Raw genomic sequence first — 22,319 nt, 5'->3', positions numbered from 1 at the left:
AAAAAACCAGAAGTAACCAAAAATGTTCACTAACAAAAAACGGCCAAAGAGCCACTCCACAGAAGAACATAGAGCAGATTGAAAGAACACAGTAGACCCAAACCTACTAACAGGAAATGTTCTCCAAGACGCAACCTGAAATTTTAAGTGCAAAATGCAGACCTTTTGAAAAACATGTTTATATTTCTGCATTTTGCCATGCCCCCCCCCAAAGTTATGTTATCTTCATAATGGATATATTTAAAATAATGATCTTAGAAAAGGGTAAAAATTGTTATAATTGTACAGATATGCCATAAAGAAAGGTTAAAAAAAATCAGCATTTGTAATCCAATTTGTACTTGCTCTTTTCAGAAACAGACTTGCAAATCACCAGTTCACCATAGGGTTGAACTAAGCAACCACACACAAGCTTTCAACACAGATGAGTTAACTGCTCAGTTTACACGTTTACCCCATGTCTGGACTGCCTGAGTCCAAATGCCAATGTCAGTTCTGAAAAAGTCAGCCACTTAGTTTTCTGTACTAAATTAAGTACCCTAATCAATTTGCAACTTACAAGTGACCTGTCAACTAATAAAAATAGAGCTAGTGCTTACATCTCTAATTACAAAACAAATCAAGCAATATAATAAGCAACTGAAAACATGCAATAAGCTCAAAATAAGGGTGTTGAAAGGACAATAATCAACTTGGCCTTAAAAAACTTTCAATAAGAAAGTTGAGGAACCCTAGGCAAATGTATGGAGATTAAAGTCCAATATTTATTCACACACATTTTGAAAAGTTAGTGAATGGAAATGAAATTAGGACTTGTGCTACCCCAATAATACATGCATACATTTTTAGGTTGCTGACAGAAGTGCTGAACTGAGAAGAAGCTGGGGACACAAACAAAGATGGCTTTGGCTATAGACTACTGCACTCTAAGTCCCAAGGAATTATTAGCAATCATTTGCTATTTTGAACTAATTGTTTCTTCTCTTCCATAAAGCAGATGGTCAAGACTCGGTAGCATGGTTTCTAAGATGTGCTCACACATCAACAACTCTCCTTAACTGTTCTATGATCTGCCTTCATGGTAGCAACAAACTACACAGAAAGGAAAAAAAAAAAAATTGATGTCCAAGTGACCATGCATTTCAGCGGGGTCATTTTTAGAATAGTTTGTGGCACTCCACATCACACTGACTGGGGCATGCCTCTCATTGCTGCTTCCCAGGCGCCACACCTCAGGAGATATTTTAAAGGAGCATATTCCGTCTTCAAGGAACACGGTACACAAGTGGTTTGGAAGGGGAAATACTTTTATAATGTCACTGTCAATAAGAAAAGTCAGCGCTTTCCCTTCCATCAAGAAGTCTGAAAAACTGTTAACCTATTTTAACAAACGAGGGTAATTCACAGCAGAAACGAAATCATTAGCCAGAAAGTTTGTTGTTGTTTAACTTTCTAAAACAGAAAAGATCATTTAAAACATTTCTTGTCCTACCCAAATGATGAAATACAGAACTAATGCTTCAGAGAGTAACTATATTAATGAAACATCAACAAGATACAGATAAACATTTTAATTGATTAAATATATTATTTTCAAGATCTTTTTGAAATCGCACTTGTAATATACTAATCAACAGCCAAAGGCAATAAAAAAGTTTAAAACCAAAAATGTTCTGACATGAACATGTGACAGGAATTGCCGCTATGTCAAGTAACATACACTGCTCCCAAGAACAATATTTTTGGAGGACAATTGATCTTAACATGTGCAAGGAAAAATCTGTAATCAAAGGCTGGAAGAAATATATATTAGTGCCTGCTTTTTAAAAGTTTATTTTACATTTTAAATACAGTGTTTTCTCATTAAAAAAAAAAAGCCAGGAAGTGCCTAACCCCAAGGTTTCTGTACCATGTACACATGAGAGCTGATGGACAGCTTGACAAACCTTCTGGTGTAACAGTACGGACATCCATAAGCTGGGACTACTGAAATCAAAATTAAAAAACACACATTAAGCATCGCTTAGGAGAAAATAATCCAGTTTCTGAACAACCAAAAGAGAACAGAGTTAGATATGTACAAAACCAGGTACTGAAAAACAGAAAGAAATGCAGCACACAAGAAACAAACAGCCCCACATGTAGTGAATTGTATACACTGCAGCTAATCAATGGAAACCCTCCTACAAGAAGTGATTTGTGATTTGAAATTTTAAAAATCTAAGTATTTCAGTAATAACATATAATAACAGCATCATGTGTATATTGCCATCTTTGTGATTTTTCTATCTATACCACCCTCCCTTCTGAAAACAAGAATCTCCAGACGTGTCAATCACATACAAATTTGAGGCAATTAATCCATATTTGTTTTCAGTAAGGAAAACAAAGATGTACCTCTTTCCATCAATGAAGACATAATACAGATTAAAGCTATAAAAAAATTTAAGTACAGGCATACGCATTTCCAACTCTTTCTCGTAATTCCCAGCTGGAATCATGTAGCGTGTATGCCTAAGTAGTATCAAATCAAAAGAAAACGGACTGTCTCTGGCAGTGATTTCCATATTAGTGCAATGTTATTCCCCATACACTGAGTTATATTTAAATGATTTTATATATTTCAATTCAGTAGGTGTCATTTTAAGTTTACAAAATCCCTAACTAGATGCTTGTGTAGAAAACAGTTTCAATTTGAGGTGCTCTATAAAGCCAAATCAAGGCAAAAATGAATTGATTTCGCATTGCTCCTGGTAGTTATGAATACCAGATGAAGAGAAAAGGGCCAAGAGTTTGTGGAGGCTTGCTAAGATGGATGTTTGAAGTGTTCTATGTATCTTGATACTTCAATTATCAATCAGGTTTGAACAATCTATATTAAGATTATTCAGAAAATAATTATCTGTAACATAACTCCAAACTAAATAGCTGCACCCAAAGCAAAAACAATCTGGGTCATTCAGAACAAGATCAAGTTGAGGCAATTTCTTTTTCTATTATAATCCGTGAGGTCTTAAGTTTTTAAGTTTTAAAAATGGTGACCTTCGATCAAAGTCAGATGTACCTCATGTAGACTATTAACAAAGGATTTCAACTCAGAGGGCACTGTAAAGGAACTAAGTGCTCTCATAAAACACAGAGCAGGCAGCAATGCACTAACCATCAGCCAGGTGGGGTCAATGTTGAGCTATTTTATTTCGGAGACTTTAAAAATTTAACATGTAGCTCATGTAACGTCAGCATCCACTTGTGACTCTGCTGGTCAGCACCAAAGGGCTGGATGAGTCTGAGGAGTCCCTTTAACCCCAAAGTACTAATGCTCAAGAGTTTCAAGGAAATCCTGATTCCCAAGAAGAGTCACAAACCATCAGACCAAAATCAATAGGGTAAACACAGACTGCAATGCTCCACAAGTCAAAAGATATTTCCAAATTAAATGCCATCTTCTGCCCAACCCTAGACTCCAGACTCTGTAACATCTTTATCTAGTATAATAGACTCTGTAGTAGACCGATTTTGACCTCCACAAAGAGTAGGAGTTGTCAAACTTGAGGAGGTAGACTCCTCTCCCTGGATATTGGTGGCTGCCAGCATACACCTCTTCATGACAGTCCCGTCGGTACACAGGCACAATCTCGTCCAGTAGAGGCTTGTTGGCATTCTTTTTGGCTTTCTCTTCAGAACTGATGTTTTCTGTGAGAAAGAATGGAGACATGTCACTGTGAACAGATCCAGGAAAACCACATTTGCCTCAAGCATCTTAAACTCCATCCTTTCTTTGAGAAATTGCTCATTAGGAATTCTCTCAATCCATTCTACAACTTTCTGCAAGCAAACATGTGTTGATTCCTTCTATACCTGAGCAGCTGCTATGTGTACCAAGCACTGTCTGGGCCCTGGAAGCCCAGTGGCAAACATCTGGTGGTGGCAGCAGTCAGCATCCTCTCTCCCTCTCTGTACTCAGACCATTGCTCCTATTTCTGAGCCCCACTTTTTCCCTTCCACATCCACTCAATTCCTAATTCCTCCCAACAGGTGGAATCTCACTGATCTGAGTGAGACCAGGGAAAATGTTACTCCGATCCTCCTCTTCTCAACAATATGAAAGTCCTCTCGTTTTAGGAAGGTGGGAAGGGAGCTTATGAGGACTATTATTTTCTATTTATCTGAAATATAAAGAGTAAAATGAGAAAGCCACACTAGAGAGGTAGACATTCACAGACACTCTGAAAATTCAATTATTTTTACTAGGCCTGTGAAACCCAGGGATGATCTCAGTGGCAAAAAATAAACTCTGATTCTAGGTTTGCCCCAGTTAATAGTTTTCTGAACTGTAATGATATGAGGTTAGGGAAAAAAAAATACCTGTAGAAACCTATAGGAATGAGAACTATGAACCAGTTTAAAAGTCTCAGTTTAACATATTAAATATAAACAGCCTCAAGGAAAATAGATCAAGGGAATACTCAGCATAGATTTTAAAAGACTTTCAGGTTTACAACATGACAGAATGAATTACAGAGACATGAGTCAATTATGTGACGCCTGTCAGTGGGCCACTATTAGGAATTTAAACCAGGAAGGTCTAAGAAACTCTCACAGCCTAGAAAAGCTTAAGGAGACGTGGTGACTGTAATGTGGCATCCTGGATGGGATCCTGGAACATTAGGAAAAATTAAGGAAATGTGAATAAATATGGACTTTAGTTAATAATGTATCAATATTGGTCCATGAGCTATGATGAACATACCACAGTACAATGCAAGGTGTTAATAATAGGGGAAACCGGGTTGTTGGGTATATAGGAACTCTTTGTATTATCTTTCCAATACTTCTGTAAATCTGAATCTATTCTAAAATGAAAAGTTTATTTTAAAAATGTAGATGAGGGCTTCCTTGGTGGTGCAGTGGTTGAGAGTCTGCCTGCCGATGCAGGGGACACGGGTTCGTGCCCTGGTCCGGGAAGATCCCACATGCCGTGGAGCGGCTGGGCCTGTGAGCCATGGCCGCTGAGCCTGCGCATCCAGAGCTCCGCAACGGGAGAGGCCACAACAGTGAGAGGCCCGTGTACCGCAAAAAAAAAACAGTAGATGACCCTTATAAACGGGCCCAAGTCAGATTTGCCTTATCACAGCAATACTACATGAAAATTAAATGTCCTCCATTTGCAAATGCGAAATACAAGCCATTCAAATTATACACTATTGCCCATAAGAATATCCATGAAACAGATTATCAGGCCCCATTAATTCAAGATCCAAATTTTGTTCAAAATCTATAAAACTGAAAGTTACTGGGATAGACGAACAATGCATCTTTCATCAATCTAAGCAAAGACTTGAGACCTGGAAACAATCAAGTGGAGAACTACAGCAGGATGATGGATTACCATTATGTTTTCTTCAGAGGAAACAAACTCCTCCATCTTTCTATCTTTCAAGACCTAATGGAGAAAAACTAAAGCAACAAACAAAAAAACTGGACTCCTCTTCCATCTTAAACCAAGCTAAAAGGACCCCCCATAAAATAAAGTACACAATGTGGATAAGACATGGTGACACAGTAGCCTCCATAAGGAGGCATATGGCTAAAAGCCACTTGTGAGATAAATCTTCAAAAAGGAGACAGGCTCACTCTTAGGAAACAATTCTGGGGAGCAATAAATCCTCAGTGTTGTGCTTTTTTTTTGTTTTTTTTGGCCACACTACACAGCTTGCAGGATCTCAGTTCTCTGACCAGGAACTGAAAACCCAGGCCATGGTAGTAAAAGCCCGGAATCCTAACCACTAGGCCACCAGGGAACTCCTCTCACTGTCGTTACTGTTAATGTAGAGGTTTTAATGGGTTACTTTTAGTTGCAAATCATTTTACGATTAGGAACAGCACAAGGATAGGTAATGCCATTTTCCATTTGAGGGCTATCATACATTAGAGCAAAGGTCAAGGATGTCTTACCACTAGTCAGGCACTGGACCCCAGCCATTTTTACCAGTGCTCTTCCCAATAGCAATAACCCCAAAATGATAATCAGCTGAGGGCTCAGACTAGGAAGTAATCTCCTTTAAAAGCTACCTGGCTTACAAGCCAAGAGAAATATATTACCTCAACCCATTTCTTAACAGAGAATTCTTCTTACTATTCACAAAGTACAGTAATTTGCACATGCAACAAACACTTCCCTTCCCTTGACAGGTATACACTAATATGTATAAAATAGATAATAAGAGCCTGTTGTATAAAAAATAAATAAAATTAAATTTAAAAAGAAAAAAAAACCAAACTCCTCTTCTCAAACATTTGCAAACTATCTGATTTTAATAAGTCCCCATGTGCATCAGAAAGGCTAGTAAATGGCTTAGTTACTGGTCCTGATGTTGCTGAGGGGCACTTAAGACAACGGTAGTGGCACCTGCCCTGCAATCTCAGGTCTCTCTCTCACCTTTTCTTTTTTTTTTTCTCATTCTTACATTTTTTTTCTTTCTGGTTCCATTAGTAGTATTTATGGGCAACGCTTTACCTTGCTGGTGGTACTTAGAAATAAAGATTTGCTGAAAACAAAATGCCATGTAAGACAAAGTAGCTCCTAAATGACACTGGCCCATGTATGTGTGTTGCCATACACGACCCTAAAGGGCCTAGACTGTCTTGGTGATGTAACTGAACTTGTATATCAAAAGCTGATTGAACTTTTAGCCCCACTCCATGCACCTTCCAACAACTACCTCTTTAAACGTATCCCAATGGAGTCTCTGTGATTACCAACATTCTTCAAGAATAAGCAGTTTGTTTACAAGTCACCTGAAAGGTTAGTTAGGGCCAGAATTGAAGGTGCTTTTCCATTCTCCCAGTCAGGGCACTCTTTCCATATTACTCTCACTCAAGTCAACAAATACTTAAGTGCTTACTAGGTGTGTACAAAAGCCCTGCGTTCTAACTTTTCTCGATAACAAAACTGAAGAGACCATCTTCTCAATTAGTAAGCGATACATTTCACAACCTACTTCTTAGACCAAGATAGTTTAGACGGTCATTGGAAACACTCTATTTTGTCTAGTTAGAGAAAACAAATCTTAGAAAAACAACCTAAAAAGCTGATATCAGAAATATAAATTTAAATAAATTCCAGAGTTGGCAGAATTTCTTGCTTGCTCTTCTAAAAATTTTCAAAATGGCCTTGCACATTTGGCTTTTCAACACACAAGGCTGGAAGTAAAACAGCATTCAGAAAGCGGTAAAATAAACTGTCAAACAGACCTTCCCGGTGTTAAAAAAAAAATTCATGTTCAGGCCCCAGTCCCTTAAGAGGCTAGCTTCTCTCACAATCTTTTCAGCCCAAGGTCCCACTAACGAAGCGACTGATTCCCGTCCAGGAAGTGTTAGTTAGGAAGCCTATGGCAGGCTGACATCTGAACTGCTAGCATTTTTGCCAACACACAACCCGGCTACTAAATATGGACCAATAGCTCTACCTTCTTCTTCCTCGTCGTCATCGCTGGACTCACTGACATGCACGCTGACAGCAGTGTTTGGAGAGTCTGTCCATTCAAAATACACCCCAAACCCAATGTCATAATTGTCTGTAGCAAATTCCCAAAAGAGATATGATCCTTCTTCATGGGTGGGTACTCGAACAGTGACTACTTCTCCTCGGCCCACTGTAATCACAGAATCCGCATCCTGTCGAATCTTCTCTTTAAAGTCTTTGATCTGGGGTCGTGTCCACATGGATGGAGCTGCTATTACTGGAAGAGATTCTAAAGGCAACAGGAATTACAAAGGCTAAAGAGGATGAGCCTTCACCAGTAGGCAGCAACATTTGCGTAGGATGACCTGCTCAGACACATGAAGGCACCAAGTGCAATCTGGTCTACCTTAGATTGAGGACTTTAAAAGCCTCCCCATGGAAGTCTCCCCGCAAATTACTACATTTAACAATGCCACAGGTATTTAGAGGTCATCATACCACTTTAAGTAATAAATGCAATCCATAGTCTTAAGGAGGATTTTTTCCAACACTCTAATTGCATATGGGCATTGAAGAATGACCTTGGAAACTTCCTAGCTGGAGATAGGGAAACATTCTAACAAAGAAGAGAGATCTGGACTTGAAATAAGTTCATTTTTGGATGTGAACAAAGAAAGGTGGACTTTGACTTCAGTCTCTCTGTCAGAAAAAAGTCTTGACCTCAGAGTAAACCAAAGTTCTAGGGGAGGGGCTATTCTAAAAGAACTCAAAGAAAGAGAAAAACTTGGATAGGAATGGAACCGCTAGCAACTGAGTAAAAATGGGTGAAGTCTTGTTACTGAGCAGTATCTACGTGTACTCAACAGGTTTTCCAGAGTTATTCACTGAGCCTTTGACAAAAGATTCATTTGAAAATACTGGTGAACTCTTAATAGGAAATAAAGGGGGGGGCTGTGTGAACCAAGGTATTTCAAGGTCTTTTCTGAAACTATTTTCTGTTACTTGTTCTAAAAAGAACAAGGAAGAACTCTGAAGTCAACTTTCTTATGAACCACACTACCATCTCTGATCACCGTCACTGAAATGTTCTCTTCTTCCTTTTTACTTAGTGAACTCTTACTCTTGCTTCAGATCTCTCAGCTCAAGTGTCCCTTCCCCCAGGAAAACCTCTGGTGACCTCTCTAACTAGGTCATATTCCCCATATTATGTGCTCTCACATCATAATAGACCTTTCTCTCCAGCACAGTACCTACCATAGCCACAATGCTCATTTTATGTGTGTAATTTTGCTTCACCACTGTAAGCCCAACACTCAGAAAATCTTCAACCAATTGCTGAATAAATGAATGAGCTGCCCATGAAAAGGTAAGCAGACCTTTGAAAACCTAAATTCTTATTGGTAACATGGTACTTTTGTCTCAAAAATATATTGTAAATATATGGTAGCCAATCTGCAAGATGGCCCCCAGTGATCCTCTGCTGTGCGTATTCATGTACTTGTAAGGTTACCACCCAAAATGCATCAGGACCAACAGAATATGGCAGAAGTGCGGATGTATTACTTCCAAAGCTAGGGCATAAAAGACACTGACGCTTTTGCCTTGTTTTCCTTTGCATCATGTGCTCTGGGGTAAGCCAGCCACTGTGTTGAGATCACTCAAGCAGCCATTTGGAGAGGCTTCATGGGGCAAGGAATTGAGGCCCTCCTGCCAACGGCCAGCACGAACCTGCCAGTCATGGGAGGGAACCACTTTGGAAGCAGAGCCTCTAGTCCCAGTCAAGCCTTCACGTGACTGCAGTCCCAGCCGACATCTTGACTACAACCTCATGAGAGACCAGAGCCACCACCACTCAGCTAAGCAGCTCTCAATTCCTGACCCACAGAAACTGTGAGAGATAATAAATGCTTATTATTTTAAGCTGCTAAATTCAGGTACAGTGCGTCACACAGCGACAGATAACCAATATATACAACAAGACAACCCAAAGTGTCCAAAGGACATCTGATTTGCTCTTCTGAACTACTCAAAGAGTCACCAGAAGCACCAGATTCAGACTAAAGAGTGAAAAAGCATTCAATTCTCACAAATATGTAATTGCTCTCAAAAGCTAATTAACCTGACTTCCTGACTTCTGCTTTTCATGAAGTCTGAATTACAGCATGCGGATGGAAGAGCACATATGCCAAACCATACCTTTTGGTCCATTCTCCAGGGCTTCTTCTGCGGCTTCTGGTTCAAGCTCTTTTTCAGAGCTGTCAGTGTGGGTTTTGGCCTGTCCATTCACTGACATCATATCACTTGGCGTAGTTGTATTCACTTTTGATGATGTAGGCAAAGAAGCCCCAGCTACTGGTACTTCCTGTTGTTTCTGTAATGCTGCCTATAAGTCAAGAAAAAGTGAAGATACACTGACCAGGAAGGCTTAATAAACAGGACATTTGCCCTGAAATGCATTCTGACCCTATGTTTTTGCCCCATCAAGTAGCTCCAAGAAATTACTAATAAACTTTATCAGTTTTTATCCTATCTATAATGAATATTAGTATCACAATATCAAACTGATAGCTAAAAATGTCAAAATATTAACGTGGACAAAAAAACTGTAACTGAGGATCACATTTCTGTGACCTGAGGATCACTAGAAAAACTAACCAGGAAAAATTAAAGTAGGTAGAAATAATCAACCCAAAATAAAATTATTATAGGTAAAAACTGAACACAGTAACATCTGTTCTTAAAATTGATAAAAAAAATCTTGATAAAATTCAGATACATAAAATTTGAATCAGAAAAATTAAACTTGGTAGAAATAAATGGTCACAGAAGAAAATTCATAAAGGCAGAAGCTGTAACTGGTGAAACCTGATAAGGGCCCCCAAAGTAACCAACAAATCAAATATGGACAAAAGTAATCAATAAATTAAATCTTCACTGTAAACTATATACAGAAAAATTCTTACCACGATTAAACTACAAACTGTTAATCATGTAAAAAATATTGACCTAAAAATTAAATAGGTTTATAAAATGGAGTCTGAGGTCAAAAGACTTTCTTAATGAAAATTCATCACTGTTTACATAATTATGATTAAAATATGTATATTCATAAACATGAAGTCAAAATGTCCTCTGAGTCAAAATGGAGAATAAAAACATCTTAAATCTAAAGGACAACTACTTTAGGACATTCCTCTCCTAACAAGATGAATAAATATTAATACTACTAGAAATGCCTAAGTATTACTTGAGTAACTTTTGGGGGAACTGTGAATTATAATGTACATATAGAAAAGTATACAAATCATAGATGTACAGCTTGATCAATTTTCATTAGCCAAACATACACATGTAACCAATGCCCAGATCAAGACATTACCTGTGGGTCTTCCCTGGTGGCGCAGTGGTTAAGAATCCTCCTGCCAATGCAGGGAACATGGGTTCGATCCCTGGTCCAGGAAGATCCCACATGCCGCGGAGCAACTAAGCCCGCGAACCACAACTACTGAGCCTGCCTGCTGCAACTACTGAAGCCTGCGCACCTAGAGCCCATGCTCTGCAACAAGAGAAGCCACTGCAATGAGAAGCCCGCGCACCACAAAGAAGAGTAGCCCCCGCTCGCCGCAACTAGAGAAAGCCCGCGCGCAGCAACAAAGACCAAACTCAGCCAAAAAATAAATAAAAATTTAAAAAAAAGATATTATCTGCATGTCAGAACCCTTCCTGGTACCCCTTTCCAGAAAGTCCCCCAAGGGTAACAACTATTCTAACTTGTAATATTACAGATTTGGCTTTGCCTGTTTTTGAACTTTACATACATGAAATTGTATAATATATGCTCTTTTTTGTGTCTGGTTTCTTTTACTCAACATTTGTTTGTGAGGTTCATCACAAGTAATTATAACTATTTTGTTTGTTTGCATTGCGACAGGATATGCCACTGTGAAAATACAAAATTTATTTATCCAATCTACTGTTGAGTGTTGGGGCATTTCAGTAACTTTTTAAACTAAAACACTAAGTTATAATAAGTAAGCATACATTTACAACAGTTAAAAAAAAAGAAAACACAGGGGAAAAAAAGCCTTTATAATATAGTTTCATGGTTTAGGGATAATGATATATTTTGGCATATCTGTATATACATTTCATTTAACATATCATTTACAAACCAGTTATTCAAACAGCAACGCCTCTCTCTGCTGCTAGTGCAGGTTGGCAAAACACTTAAAGAGTTTAAAATACCTTCTTCCAAGGCCTAGATTCTCAGTAATTTCCACATCAGTTTTCTAAAAGAGTACCTACCAGCTTCAAGAAAAAGGGCATATAACCAAAACAAGTCAGCACACTCAGAACATTCACTGCATGACAGGAAAGCAAAAAAAGCATTTCTGTTGATGATCAATTGGTCAGCTCAAATGGTCCCTCTCCATTTCAAGCCTTTCTTGAAACTCTCTAGCAGAATGAACAACTCCCTACCCCGGGATCCCACTGCCTATGAATATACATCTATTACATAAAATAGACTGTAATCATGTATTTACATAATCTCTCTTCTATACTCCAGGAAGTTTTTAAAAGAACAGAAAGGCACAGGAACAATTACAAACACCCATGTAACCACACCCCCAAATTAACAAGTGTTCCCATTTTGTTATTTTGCTCAGTATTTATATAAAAATTAATATTTTATGGGACTGAAGTTTCCCTTGCTCCTTCCCCAGTCCCTCTCCTTCTCTCTTTCCAGAGACAACCAATCAATTTGATAAACTTGAGTTTGTTCACTGCAATCTAAACTATGGCTTTCCAATTCTGTTTCAAAGATTTTTGGTTTTCCCCTATATGACTGACTTTGTTATGACTAAGTGATAGCAGCCTATAAGCAGGACAGTGTGTAATGAGCTAGCCTATTAAAAAATTATCTCGGGCTTCCCTGGTGGCGCAGTGGTTGGGAGTCCGCCTGCCGATGCGGGGGACGCGGGTTCGTGTCCCGATCCGGGAGGATCCCACGTGCCGCGGAGCGGCTGGGCCCGTGAGCCATGGCCGCTGGGCCTGCGCGTCCGGAGCCTGTGCTCCGCGGCGGGGGAGGCCACAACAGTGAGAGGCCCATATACCGCAAAAAAAAAAAAAAAAAAAAAAAAATTATCTCAATGTCCATCAAAGAAGCAGGAAACGGGGAGTGACATGCTAAAGTAGAAACAGGCTTTAGAGGACAGAAAAGAAATCCCTCCAAAATACCACTTATCTTGTAACTCTAGTTTGACATCCTTTTCCTCTTCTCACGGATTATACAAAACCTGCAGTGCCTTTTAGCTGCTCACTAAATGTTAAAGACTCAGGGGAAAACGTATTTTAGGTGAGGATATCAATTTTCAAGGAATTTAAAGAGCTTAGCAAAACAACAAAGATTACTTCACCTAACAAGAAATATGGAGCAACTATAATGCAACACTTCTCTTCTTTTTTTTTTTTTATAAAACATTTTATTAAATTTACAGAGAAACATAGTTTGTGTTTTTTGGTTTTTTTTGGCCATGCCGTGTGGCTTGCGGGATCTTTGTTCCCCGAACAGAGATTGAACCTGGGCCCCTGGCAGTGAAAGTGCCGAGTCCTAACCACTGGACCGCCCGGCAATTCCCTGCAACACTTTACTTCATTCAGGTATTTGGACAGGTAGTAACTGCTTTATAAGTGAAAATTAATTAAAGACGTAAACTTAGCTACGTTAACTTTAAGGAGGCATTTTATGCCTCTGCAAGATGTAAAAAAATGAATGTAAAATCAGTTATCTTCCCTATGTACCAAATACTTTCACAGAGTAACTATTTTCTCATTTTATTCCTCTGATAGTCCTGTGAGGTTAACAAGACAAGTACCAGGATTTTATAGCCCATTCTTACTGATGGGGAGAAAAGGTGGAAAAATCAGAGCAATAGGTAACTTGTCTGAGATCACACAAGATAATGGCGAAGCCAGGACAGAATCCAAGTGGTGTGTGACCTCCAGTCGCATGTCCTTCCCCTAAACCACATATTCCTATGTGGAAGCAAAGCCTGTGGGGGCACTAATCACCCAAGTCCTCATGGTTCCAGGACCACTATTAGAATCTACGTCAAACTCACTGGAATAACACTAGGTCCATACAAATCCCAAATACATTTATGACAATATAATAGTGGCCACTTATTGCTTCAATATCATATGCTTCTTTTCATAATTGCCAGTGCAATGTTAAAATCTCCCTTAATAAAGGTCATCTAAAAGTTACGTTATACCTGAGAGGCTAACTAATGCAAAGTTCATCAGCAACTGTTAAAAAAGAACGTGCGTTCCAACGAAACTAAAAACCCTGTCTATGGCTGAATTCGGGGGTTATCTAGCGTACCTGTTGCTGTGCAAGCTGGACTTGATACAACTGCTGCATATACTGCTGATAGTGTTGCTCCTGCAACTGGCGGATGAGAATTTGCTGCTGTTCGTAGTTCCCTGGATACTGTTGGGCTGCATACTGCTGGAACTGCACGGCAGTCTGCGAGTTTAAAGCTGCCATTATCTGCTGCCTAAAAACATTAAAAAATATACACTAGTCTGACTACAGGAGACTGATTGTTCATGACAAAATAAAATGTCCTTGTTATTGATTTTTATAATGCATAACTCTTAAAAATGACTAAGGTAGTAATGTATACCAATCAACATGTGTCCTAGGTCCAGACAAAGAATAAGAAAATAAACTTGGCCCCTAATCTTTCACATAGGTTTTTCAAGGAAAATCTGGGATGAAGAGGGAGAATAATAAGCATATCATCATCACCACCATCATCATCACCATCATAACTGCTAACATTTATTGTGCCCTTACTATGTGCTATGTAGTGTTCAGAGCACTTCCATGTACTAACCCACTTAGTTCTCACAACCACCCTCTGAGGTAGGGTTTCACAAAGCAGGAAATGGAGGAGTTCAGTAACTTGCCCAAGATTACACTGCTAGTAGATGCCAGAGCCAGGATTCAAGTCTAGGAAGTCTGGCTCCAGCCTATACTCTTTAAACATGGTGTTGTAAAAGGATGGGTTGTCATCTATGGCAGCGATGAGATATTTAACTGTTGGCCATGGTTTCTCTACCTAAATACATGAAAAGGCAGAACAGCTAAAAGATGTTACAGATGGCTCTGGTAAGTATAAAGAAAGCCAGTGAAAATCTGAGTGCCCTTGGCATTTAATGTAAAGCTTGCCTTAAAGAGGAATACTGAAGATAATAACTGGGCACACTTGGTTTAGAGATACTGATTTCTATAAACTATTACTCTTCTTTTTTTTTTTTTTTCCAGAGGAACCACATGCTTAACTCAGTCATGTGACCAAACATAAACACCTCAAAGCCATCTCTTAACAGATAATAACAAAGTAGAATCTCACAAACTCCTGAATAGAACATGACACTGGGTCCATCTAGGGCACCCCTCTCCCCTCAAAAAGAGTAGCAGTCATAGTCTCTCTCCAAGGCAGACTGAGGCCCTGGGTCAGTTTGAAGCTTTTCTGAGGAACTACTCAGAAATAATGGGGAGAAAACAATGGATCCGCATGTCCTCTTGTTTAATCTATATTCCATGCCACCTCTAGAACCCTAGGCCTTCTTCCCACAGTGTTTTATGGGCGTTAATCCCTTTCTCCTTATTCCCACAGCTCCCTCTGGAAGAACCAATCCCTTCTGAGACAGCTGCTCTCACAGCCCTTACTGAATAAGAAATGGCTTCAGCTCCCAAGTTCTGTACTAGGAGACTAGGAACAGACACCCGACACAGGCTGAACCAACTAGATCCTTTGGCCTGGGAATTTGTAACTGGGTCTCTCATATGCCAGCCAGTCTCTGTCAGATGCACGAAAACAAAGACCACATAAATCTTGGCTAGGACAGCCTTGCATATGCCAAAGCAGAGTGACAATTTGCAGAGAACAGGAAGAATGAAACAGAGACATAGCTGAGAGAAGCAAAGACAAGAGACTGTGTGGACCCAAAGACAGAGAGCAAGCAAGCAACCTCAGCTCCTATTCTAGTGCCTGGGTTCTGGGAGCAAATTCCAAATCCTTCTAATACATTCTTCAGTCGCAACCAAATGATGCTTAAGATGAGGCCTTCCTTGGTAATACATCATTGGTACAAATGACAAGCAGCTAATGCTGGTCGACTTCCCAGTCAAACAAATCAGAGAATTATTCCAAGGCACACAATGGTAAACCGTCAAGCACAACAGTGTGGCAATCCATTGCTCGTTGTGAAACACAAGCCACACAACACGCGTACTTTTGCTGCTCCAGCCGAAGCCTCTCTTCTTCTATCCGCCTCCTCTCTTCTTCCTCCCGTCTAAGCCTTTCTTCCTCTTCTTGCCTACGTTTCTCTTCCTCCTTTTGCAGACGTTCTCTTTCTTCCTCTTCACGCCGCCTTCGCTCTTCCTCCTCCTTCCTACAAGGTAAAGGACAGAGGGAATGAACCCTAAACAAAGAATCCCGTTTAAAAATAATTTAAGACTCTTTCCCAGTGAAGACTGACACAAGCTTTTTAGAGAATCATGTGATAATTTTATCACAATCTGAAATACATATACTTCATGAGGAGAAATTTATCATATGGAGTCAATCTCAAAATATACAGATCACAGCAAAAACAATGACTGCTTCACAGCAACAGAAAAAGGAGTCCATCAGTAAGGTACCACTTAAAACATTACGATACCCTGAAACCTCCCTTCTAAGATATGCTCACAGCACCACAAGTTTTTCCTTCGTACTACCTGCTGTGGTTGAAATTAAATTCGTGTGATAAAGTTAGCAATACATCTGCCTTACTCATTAAGTACATGCTCCATAAGGGCAGAGACTGCCCATCTCACACTGCTGTATCCTCAGGGCTTACCACAGTGTGGGAAAGAATAAGCACACAATAAATGTGTAGAGAAATGAATAATCCACCCTGAAATGCCATGTAGTCATAAAATAAGAATAGGACTACATGGCCCAATATGTAAAGACATTTAATATATATGTTTAATGGAAAAAGCAGGTAAATAAATAGAAGAAGGCCTGGAAAGACATACCTTATATCTGTCCGCTATTATCTACGGAGAGGAGAGTGAGACTAAAAGTAAGGTGGGAAGGAAGGTTTTCAGTTTGTGCTTCATATACTGTCATAAATGGAAAATCATTTATATTGCTTATATTCATGTATAATTTCTGAAATTTAAAAAAAAAATTAAAGCTTTTAATTAAAAACAAGAAAAGAACAGTTGGGGATCTAGGTGCAGCCCTTACCCAGCTCTTGCTCACCACCACAGCCCCTCTCCCGAGGGAGAGCAGACTCTGTTGCACTAGGAATGGAGGCCATATAGGCTGAGAGTTGTGAGCAGTGCAGGGAGGTTGAAGATGGGATGAAAGAGAAGACTTCTGAGGGGTCTCAGAGGAGACACCATGTCATGGCCCTCCATGAGAAGTGTGTGCGTTACCCCTTTTCTCCCCAAACTTCTACAAGTGATTAACACACCAGAGCCACAACCAAGTCTCAAACTACAGCAATAACATGACCTACTTTTTATATGTCACAGATAGTACACAGGGCAAGATGTTCCATAAACCAGAGCTTAAGCTTCAGGATAGAGGAAGTCTAGTCTTAAATGCTTTAAAAGAATTCTACATGGACCTCATCTCATGACAAAGGTATATTTTTAAAAGGAAAAATACAGTTTTACATGTTGAGTAGTAACTTAAGTATTCAATTTATCATTAAAAAAGAACTTAAGGGACTTCACTGGCGGTGCAGTGGTTAAGACTCTGTGCTGCCAGTGCAGGGGGCCCGGGTTCAATTCCTGGTCAGGGAACTAGATCCTGCATGCTGCAACTAAAAGAGCCCACATGCTGCAACTAAGACCCAGCGCAGCCAAATAAATAAATAAATATTTTTTTTAAAAAAGACCTTAAAAAGCAATATATACTACTTCCAAAGACACAGCTACACCTCAATGATCCAATATCACTACACAATGGACTGCAGCACATAAATCAATTCCAGTAAAGGAACCTCATTCCATTCTCATAGGAATCAAACTATTTCTCTGGCTAAAAACTATCTTCCTTTGGATAAGTATCTTCTGGAAATGTATTAAGGTATTTTCTATTTGCTTAAAGAGAAATAAATTATACCCAATACTCTGTCTCTTGGTAACTCAGGAGTTATAGCTGCAAGCATAAAAGCTGTACACGCCATAATACAGTGATAGAGTTTACTTTCACATTAGCCCTGACTGCCACAGTTTTATCATTCTTGCATCTATTTTTCATGGTTTCTGTCTCCTCCCTCACTGTTAGGCTATTTTTTCTTCTAATGTTATTTCCAATCCAGGTTAAGGTGGGAAACCAGAGAACCAACTGTTTCTAAAGCAAGTATAATATAATCTGAGGGAAAACTGGTGTTACAGCATTATTTTCATTACCTAGAAATTTTGGACTGTCAAAGTTCTTGAAAATATAACCTCTAGATAAATAAAGTGCTGGGGGACTTCCTTGGTGACACAGTGGCTAAGACTCCATGCTCCCAATGCAGGGGGCCCGCGTTTGATCCCTGGTCAGGGAACTAGATTCCACATGTATGCTGCAACCAAGAGTTAGCATGCCACACCTAAGGAGCCTGCCTGCTCCAACTAAGACCTGGTGCAACCAAATAAACAAATAAATACATATTAAAATAAATAAAGGGCTAACTATAATTCTGTTGAGTTCACAATCATGACAGAGAATCCCATAAACATACAAACAGCACATTCAACAGCTCCCCACGCAACCTCTGGAAATAATAAGCCATCTGGAAGCCATAGCCAATATGAAATGCCTATATAAGGTCTACCATGTAGCACAGCTGATAACCATGATATGGAGTATGAATATTCTAGAAACCCAAGGGAGGCAACAGCAAAGCGTGTCAGACCAGAGGGTAAGGAGGAAGGGAGTGGCTGAGCTTACTGTGCTTGCTCAGAAACCTAGTGTAGCAACACAAAAGGAATGCTGCCATGATGGATGGGTGGTTACTTTTAAAGGTATAGCCAGACGGAAGCAGCCAACCTTCTCCCCTCAAAACTCATAATAAAAACACCTGCTCACATCGGAAAGTTTGAGCAACTGCCATAAGAAGTGGGGATCCAATGGAACTAAGACACCTGATTTAAAACAGACATTCCATAAAGCAAAAGCATCAGTATACCATGCAGTAGGCTGCTCAAGGATAAAGTATTCTGTGCCTTCAAACTTCACCTTTTTTTTTCTTGCTCTTCTTTCTCTATTTTGTGGGATGCAACATACGTTGAAAAGAGATGGCAACACCTATTCAGGAGCTTGACAAACTCTACCATGGCATCCTCTTTAGACATGTTTCCCAGGGCTGCCCATTCTCTCCTGTGAAGAATAACAAGAAAAGTTACTTCCTCTTCTTAATACAATGAGAATTTGATTTAATTTAAACCTAAATACGAACAAGTCTCAATTATAACTAAAATGAAGAATAATTCTACTATAAACAAAAGGTTCAAAACTTCAACAAGCATGTAGTGATTTACTAAATTAGATATGCCACATACAAACCAAACTTACTGTTGTAAACCACAATTTAACTGCACTGCTAATTTCCATACCAGTAAAAGTTATCAAAGTTTTACTTTTCTTATATCATAGTTTAGCCTTAACTGAATAAAATGCTTAATATATTCTTTCTTGTCACAACTCTGTATGTCCCAATAAGGGAATCAATTACTACATTGTAAATGGCTTTTTAAATATCATTTAGGAAGAATCAAATGAAGCTGTACTTGTCGTATGTTCATAAACAGATGAGTAAACTTCTTCCACAATATTTAGCCATAAACATCTCCGAGCCAAAAACAGATAAACGTCTGAAGACTCCAAAAGCTGCAAGCAAAAATGTTTGTTTAGTTCTTATTCTAAAGCTAACGAGCCAGCTATATACATCTTAATCAATTTACTTTGTACCCTTTTCAACATTACTCTCATTAACTTCATTATACAATAAAACACCGTTACCTCCTGTCATTGCCCAACACATCAAAGAATCCAACCTCAGGACAAGTGTCTGGATTATATGGACCCATAAGAACCTGCTTAGGCAGTGCCACAAGCTTCAGTTTTTCTTCATAAGTTGGATGAAATGCTTTGCCATCTTTTTCTTTAAGAAAAATAAATACAAAGAAAACAATTAGCACTGGCAAAATACATAATTTTCAGGATTATATGTTGAAATTTTGCTGTAAGGTATATCACAAATTGCCTGTGATATATATAAACCCCACTATAGGGAGATTTTAATTTCAAGTACTAAATTTTAATAGTCAAAGCCAAGATAGAAACACTTTATGCTGAATTAATTTTTTAAAAATAAAGCTTAAGTACTGATATTTATGTTAAAACTACTACAAAGAGTAAATCAACTACATTTAAATTAAAAAAAAAAAGCCGCTACTAAAGAGAAACCAATCTGTCAAGCTACAGTAGGGACACACATACTAGTGTACCACTTGACATATTTTACAAATGTTAAAAATGTTCAGCAATCATTTCTTAAAGTAGTTAAAAAACTAATTTTATATCAAGCACTTTTAACATAAGAGACAATTACATATACTTTGAAAGGCTATATTCAAAAAGCATCCATCCCACTGAGGCACTATGATGTGGTAGAAGGGTCTTTGGAATCAGACAGCTTAGGTTTAGATCTCATCTCAGACACTTCCTAGCTGTAGGACCATTTAACCTCTTTGTTTACCAATAAAGTGAAAAGTCCCCTGATACTTCAGAGGTAACAGGATAGTATTAATGGTAATAACTGCTAGATACTTTTACTTCCTTCGTATTATGGCTGGCTCTGGCAGATTTCCAATGGGCTATTATGAGAGAAGCCAATTTGACCTGTAGAGACTTAACTACCACTAACAACATTCCAAAGTAGTATGAAACTGGGTAAATGGGAAGTCCTTATAGAATAGTTCTACTTCTTTGATAAATGGTAGGATTAATTACTGGTTGATTCTAATGATAATAAGAGATTACCAAATTTCAAAACAAACAAAACAGGAGGTAGAAAGTAGTATATTCTGCCTACAAATTTTATCCATGTACACAGAGGTCACCAAAAGAAAACCACTGATGATGAGAGAAGAATATGGTTTAAAAGGATATGAACAGGAAACTCAGAGAAGAAAAAAACAGAAGTTGCCAATAAGCATGCCAAGATACTCAATTTCACTAGTCAAGGAAATGGAAAGTGAAACCATTAGATACTAAGATGCTTTCTGCCATCAGATAGGTTAAAAAAATGCCATCAGGTAGGTTTAAAAAAGTTAAGTAACATCAAGAGTTGGTAAGAACAGGACAAACAGGTACCCATTCTCATACACTAATGTTGAAAGTATAAACTGTTACAGTTATCTTGGAAGGAAATTTGGCAATATATTTCAAAATTATAAGTAGATGCCCTATGGTCCAATAATTCCAATTCTCGTCATCTACCCTTGATAAGCACTCCCAAATACACAAAAGGAGGTGGATATAGGGATATTCTTGCAGCACTCTTTTCTTGTTACTGTAACCAAATTAAAAGTTCATCAGTAAGGGAACAGCTAAATAATGTGTCATATTCAGCCTGTGGTATAAATGAAACACATAAAGGGAACACTGTTAAATGAGAAAAGCAAGCTGCAGAAAACTACATACAATCATAGCACAAAATATATATCCTCAATTCTAAGTACTTCTGCTACCCACACTTTAACATCTCTAAAATCAGACTAGCTTTTACAATCTACTGTATTTTACAGTTATCATTGGCAGTTTTTCTTTCTTAAATTACTTAAATAAGTTTTTCTTTCTTAAATAATAGTAAGTCTTAGAATTGATGAAATACATCATGTCAACATACCACATATATATTCTATAGGTACATTTATATGAATGTAAATGCAAAGAAAAAGATCTAGAAGGAGTCACACTAAAAAGATAAGAATGAGAAAGTGGGAGGGGGCTAAGATCAGGAGTGGTGATCAGAAAATTGAAAACTGGAAACATTTTATAGTTCTTTTTTTTTTTCTTTAGGCCACACCGTGGGGCATATGGGATCTCAGCTCCCAGACCAGGGATCGAACCCGTGTCCCCTGCCCTGTGAGTGTGGAGTCTTAACCCTCGGACTGCCAGGGAAGTCCCAAAACTAGAAACATTTTTTTTTTTTTTTAACTAGAAACATTTTAATCTTTCAAAGGAAAATATGTAGAAGAACAAACTAAACTGTTAAGAGGTACTGCCTCTGGGGAAGTGATTGGCAAAACTGTGGGTGGGAACTGAAGAGAATTATACATACGTACTTCTATCTGCATTTTTTTCAACAAGAACAAATTCACGTAATATTTGGAAAAAAGACAAAACTGTGGCACTGACCTTACTTATGTAATAAAAATCAAAACAACTCAGAAACCTGCGGACCTGCCATCTGTCTTTGCTACTGAGCAAACAGTATCACTAAACAATTAGCACGAAGAGTAGGAATTTCCTCTAAAGCTTTTAGAACAGGATTATCCATAGGTCTATATTTACCAGCTAAAACGCAATCTTCATTTTAAAATCTAACTCTTAGAAGTCTATTTCAATCAATGATGGAAATTATAAGCCCTTTTTTACATTCATTCATTCAACTTAATAAATATTTATTGAGCCCTTGTACGCAAATCATTGTGCTAGACACAAGGATTCATAGCCCTCCTGGAGTTTACAAACTACTGAGCTCAATTAAAAACGTACAGCTTGGA

The 22,319-nt window shown here is 38.5% G+C and overlaps 1 protein-coding gene and 1 pseudogene across 1 annotated transcript in view; both read right to left on the bottom strand.

Annotated features, from left to right (window-relative positions):
- Positions 1 to 2,331: 2,331 nt before the first annotated feature.
- On the bottom strand, positions 2,332 to 3,443 carry LOC136118471 (uncharacterized; annotated as a pseudogene).
- ACBD3 (acyl-CoA binding domain containing 3) overlaps positions 3,172 to 22,319 on the bottom strand; it is a 32,756-nt gene continuing 13,608 nt past the window's right edge. Inside the window, exons 2-8 of the mRNA XM_065882122.1 lie at positions 19,549 to 19,690; positions 18,766 to 18,906; positions 15,773 to 15,931; positions 13,851 to 14,025; positions 9,662 to 9,848; positions 7,470 to 7,754; positions 3,172 to 3,693 (exon numbers count right to left, since the gene is read on the bottom strand). Of these exons, the coding sequence (XP_065738194.1) occupies positions 3,482 to 3,693; positions 7,470 to 7,754; positions 9,662 to 9,848; positions 13,851 to 14,025; positions 15,773 to 15,931; positions 18,766 to 18,906; positions 19,549 to 19,690 (1,301 nt within the window). The 3' untranslated portion in view covers positions 3,172 to 3,481. The remainder of the gene's footprint in view (positions 3,694 to 7,469; positions 7,755 to 9,661; positions 9,849 to 13,850; positions 14,026 to 15,772; positions 15,932 to 18,765; positions 18,907 to 19,548; positions 19,691 to 22,319) is intronic.

The sequence above is a fragment of the Phocoena phocoena genome, chromosome 1 (genome assembly GCF_963924675.1).
Source record: "Phocoena phocoena chromosome 1, mPhoPho1.1, whole genome shotgun sequence".
In the NCBI taxonomy this organism is placed as follows: domain Eukaryota; kingdom Metazoa; phylum Chordata; class Mammalia; order Artiodactyla; family Phocoenidae; genus Phocoena; species Phocoena phocoena.
This window is presented reverse-complemented; position numbering and strand designations above follow the sequence as displayed.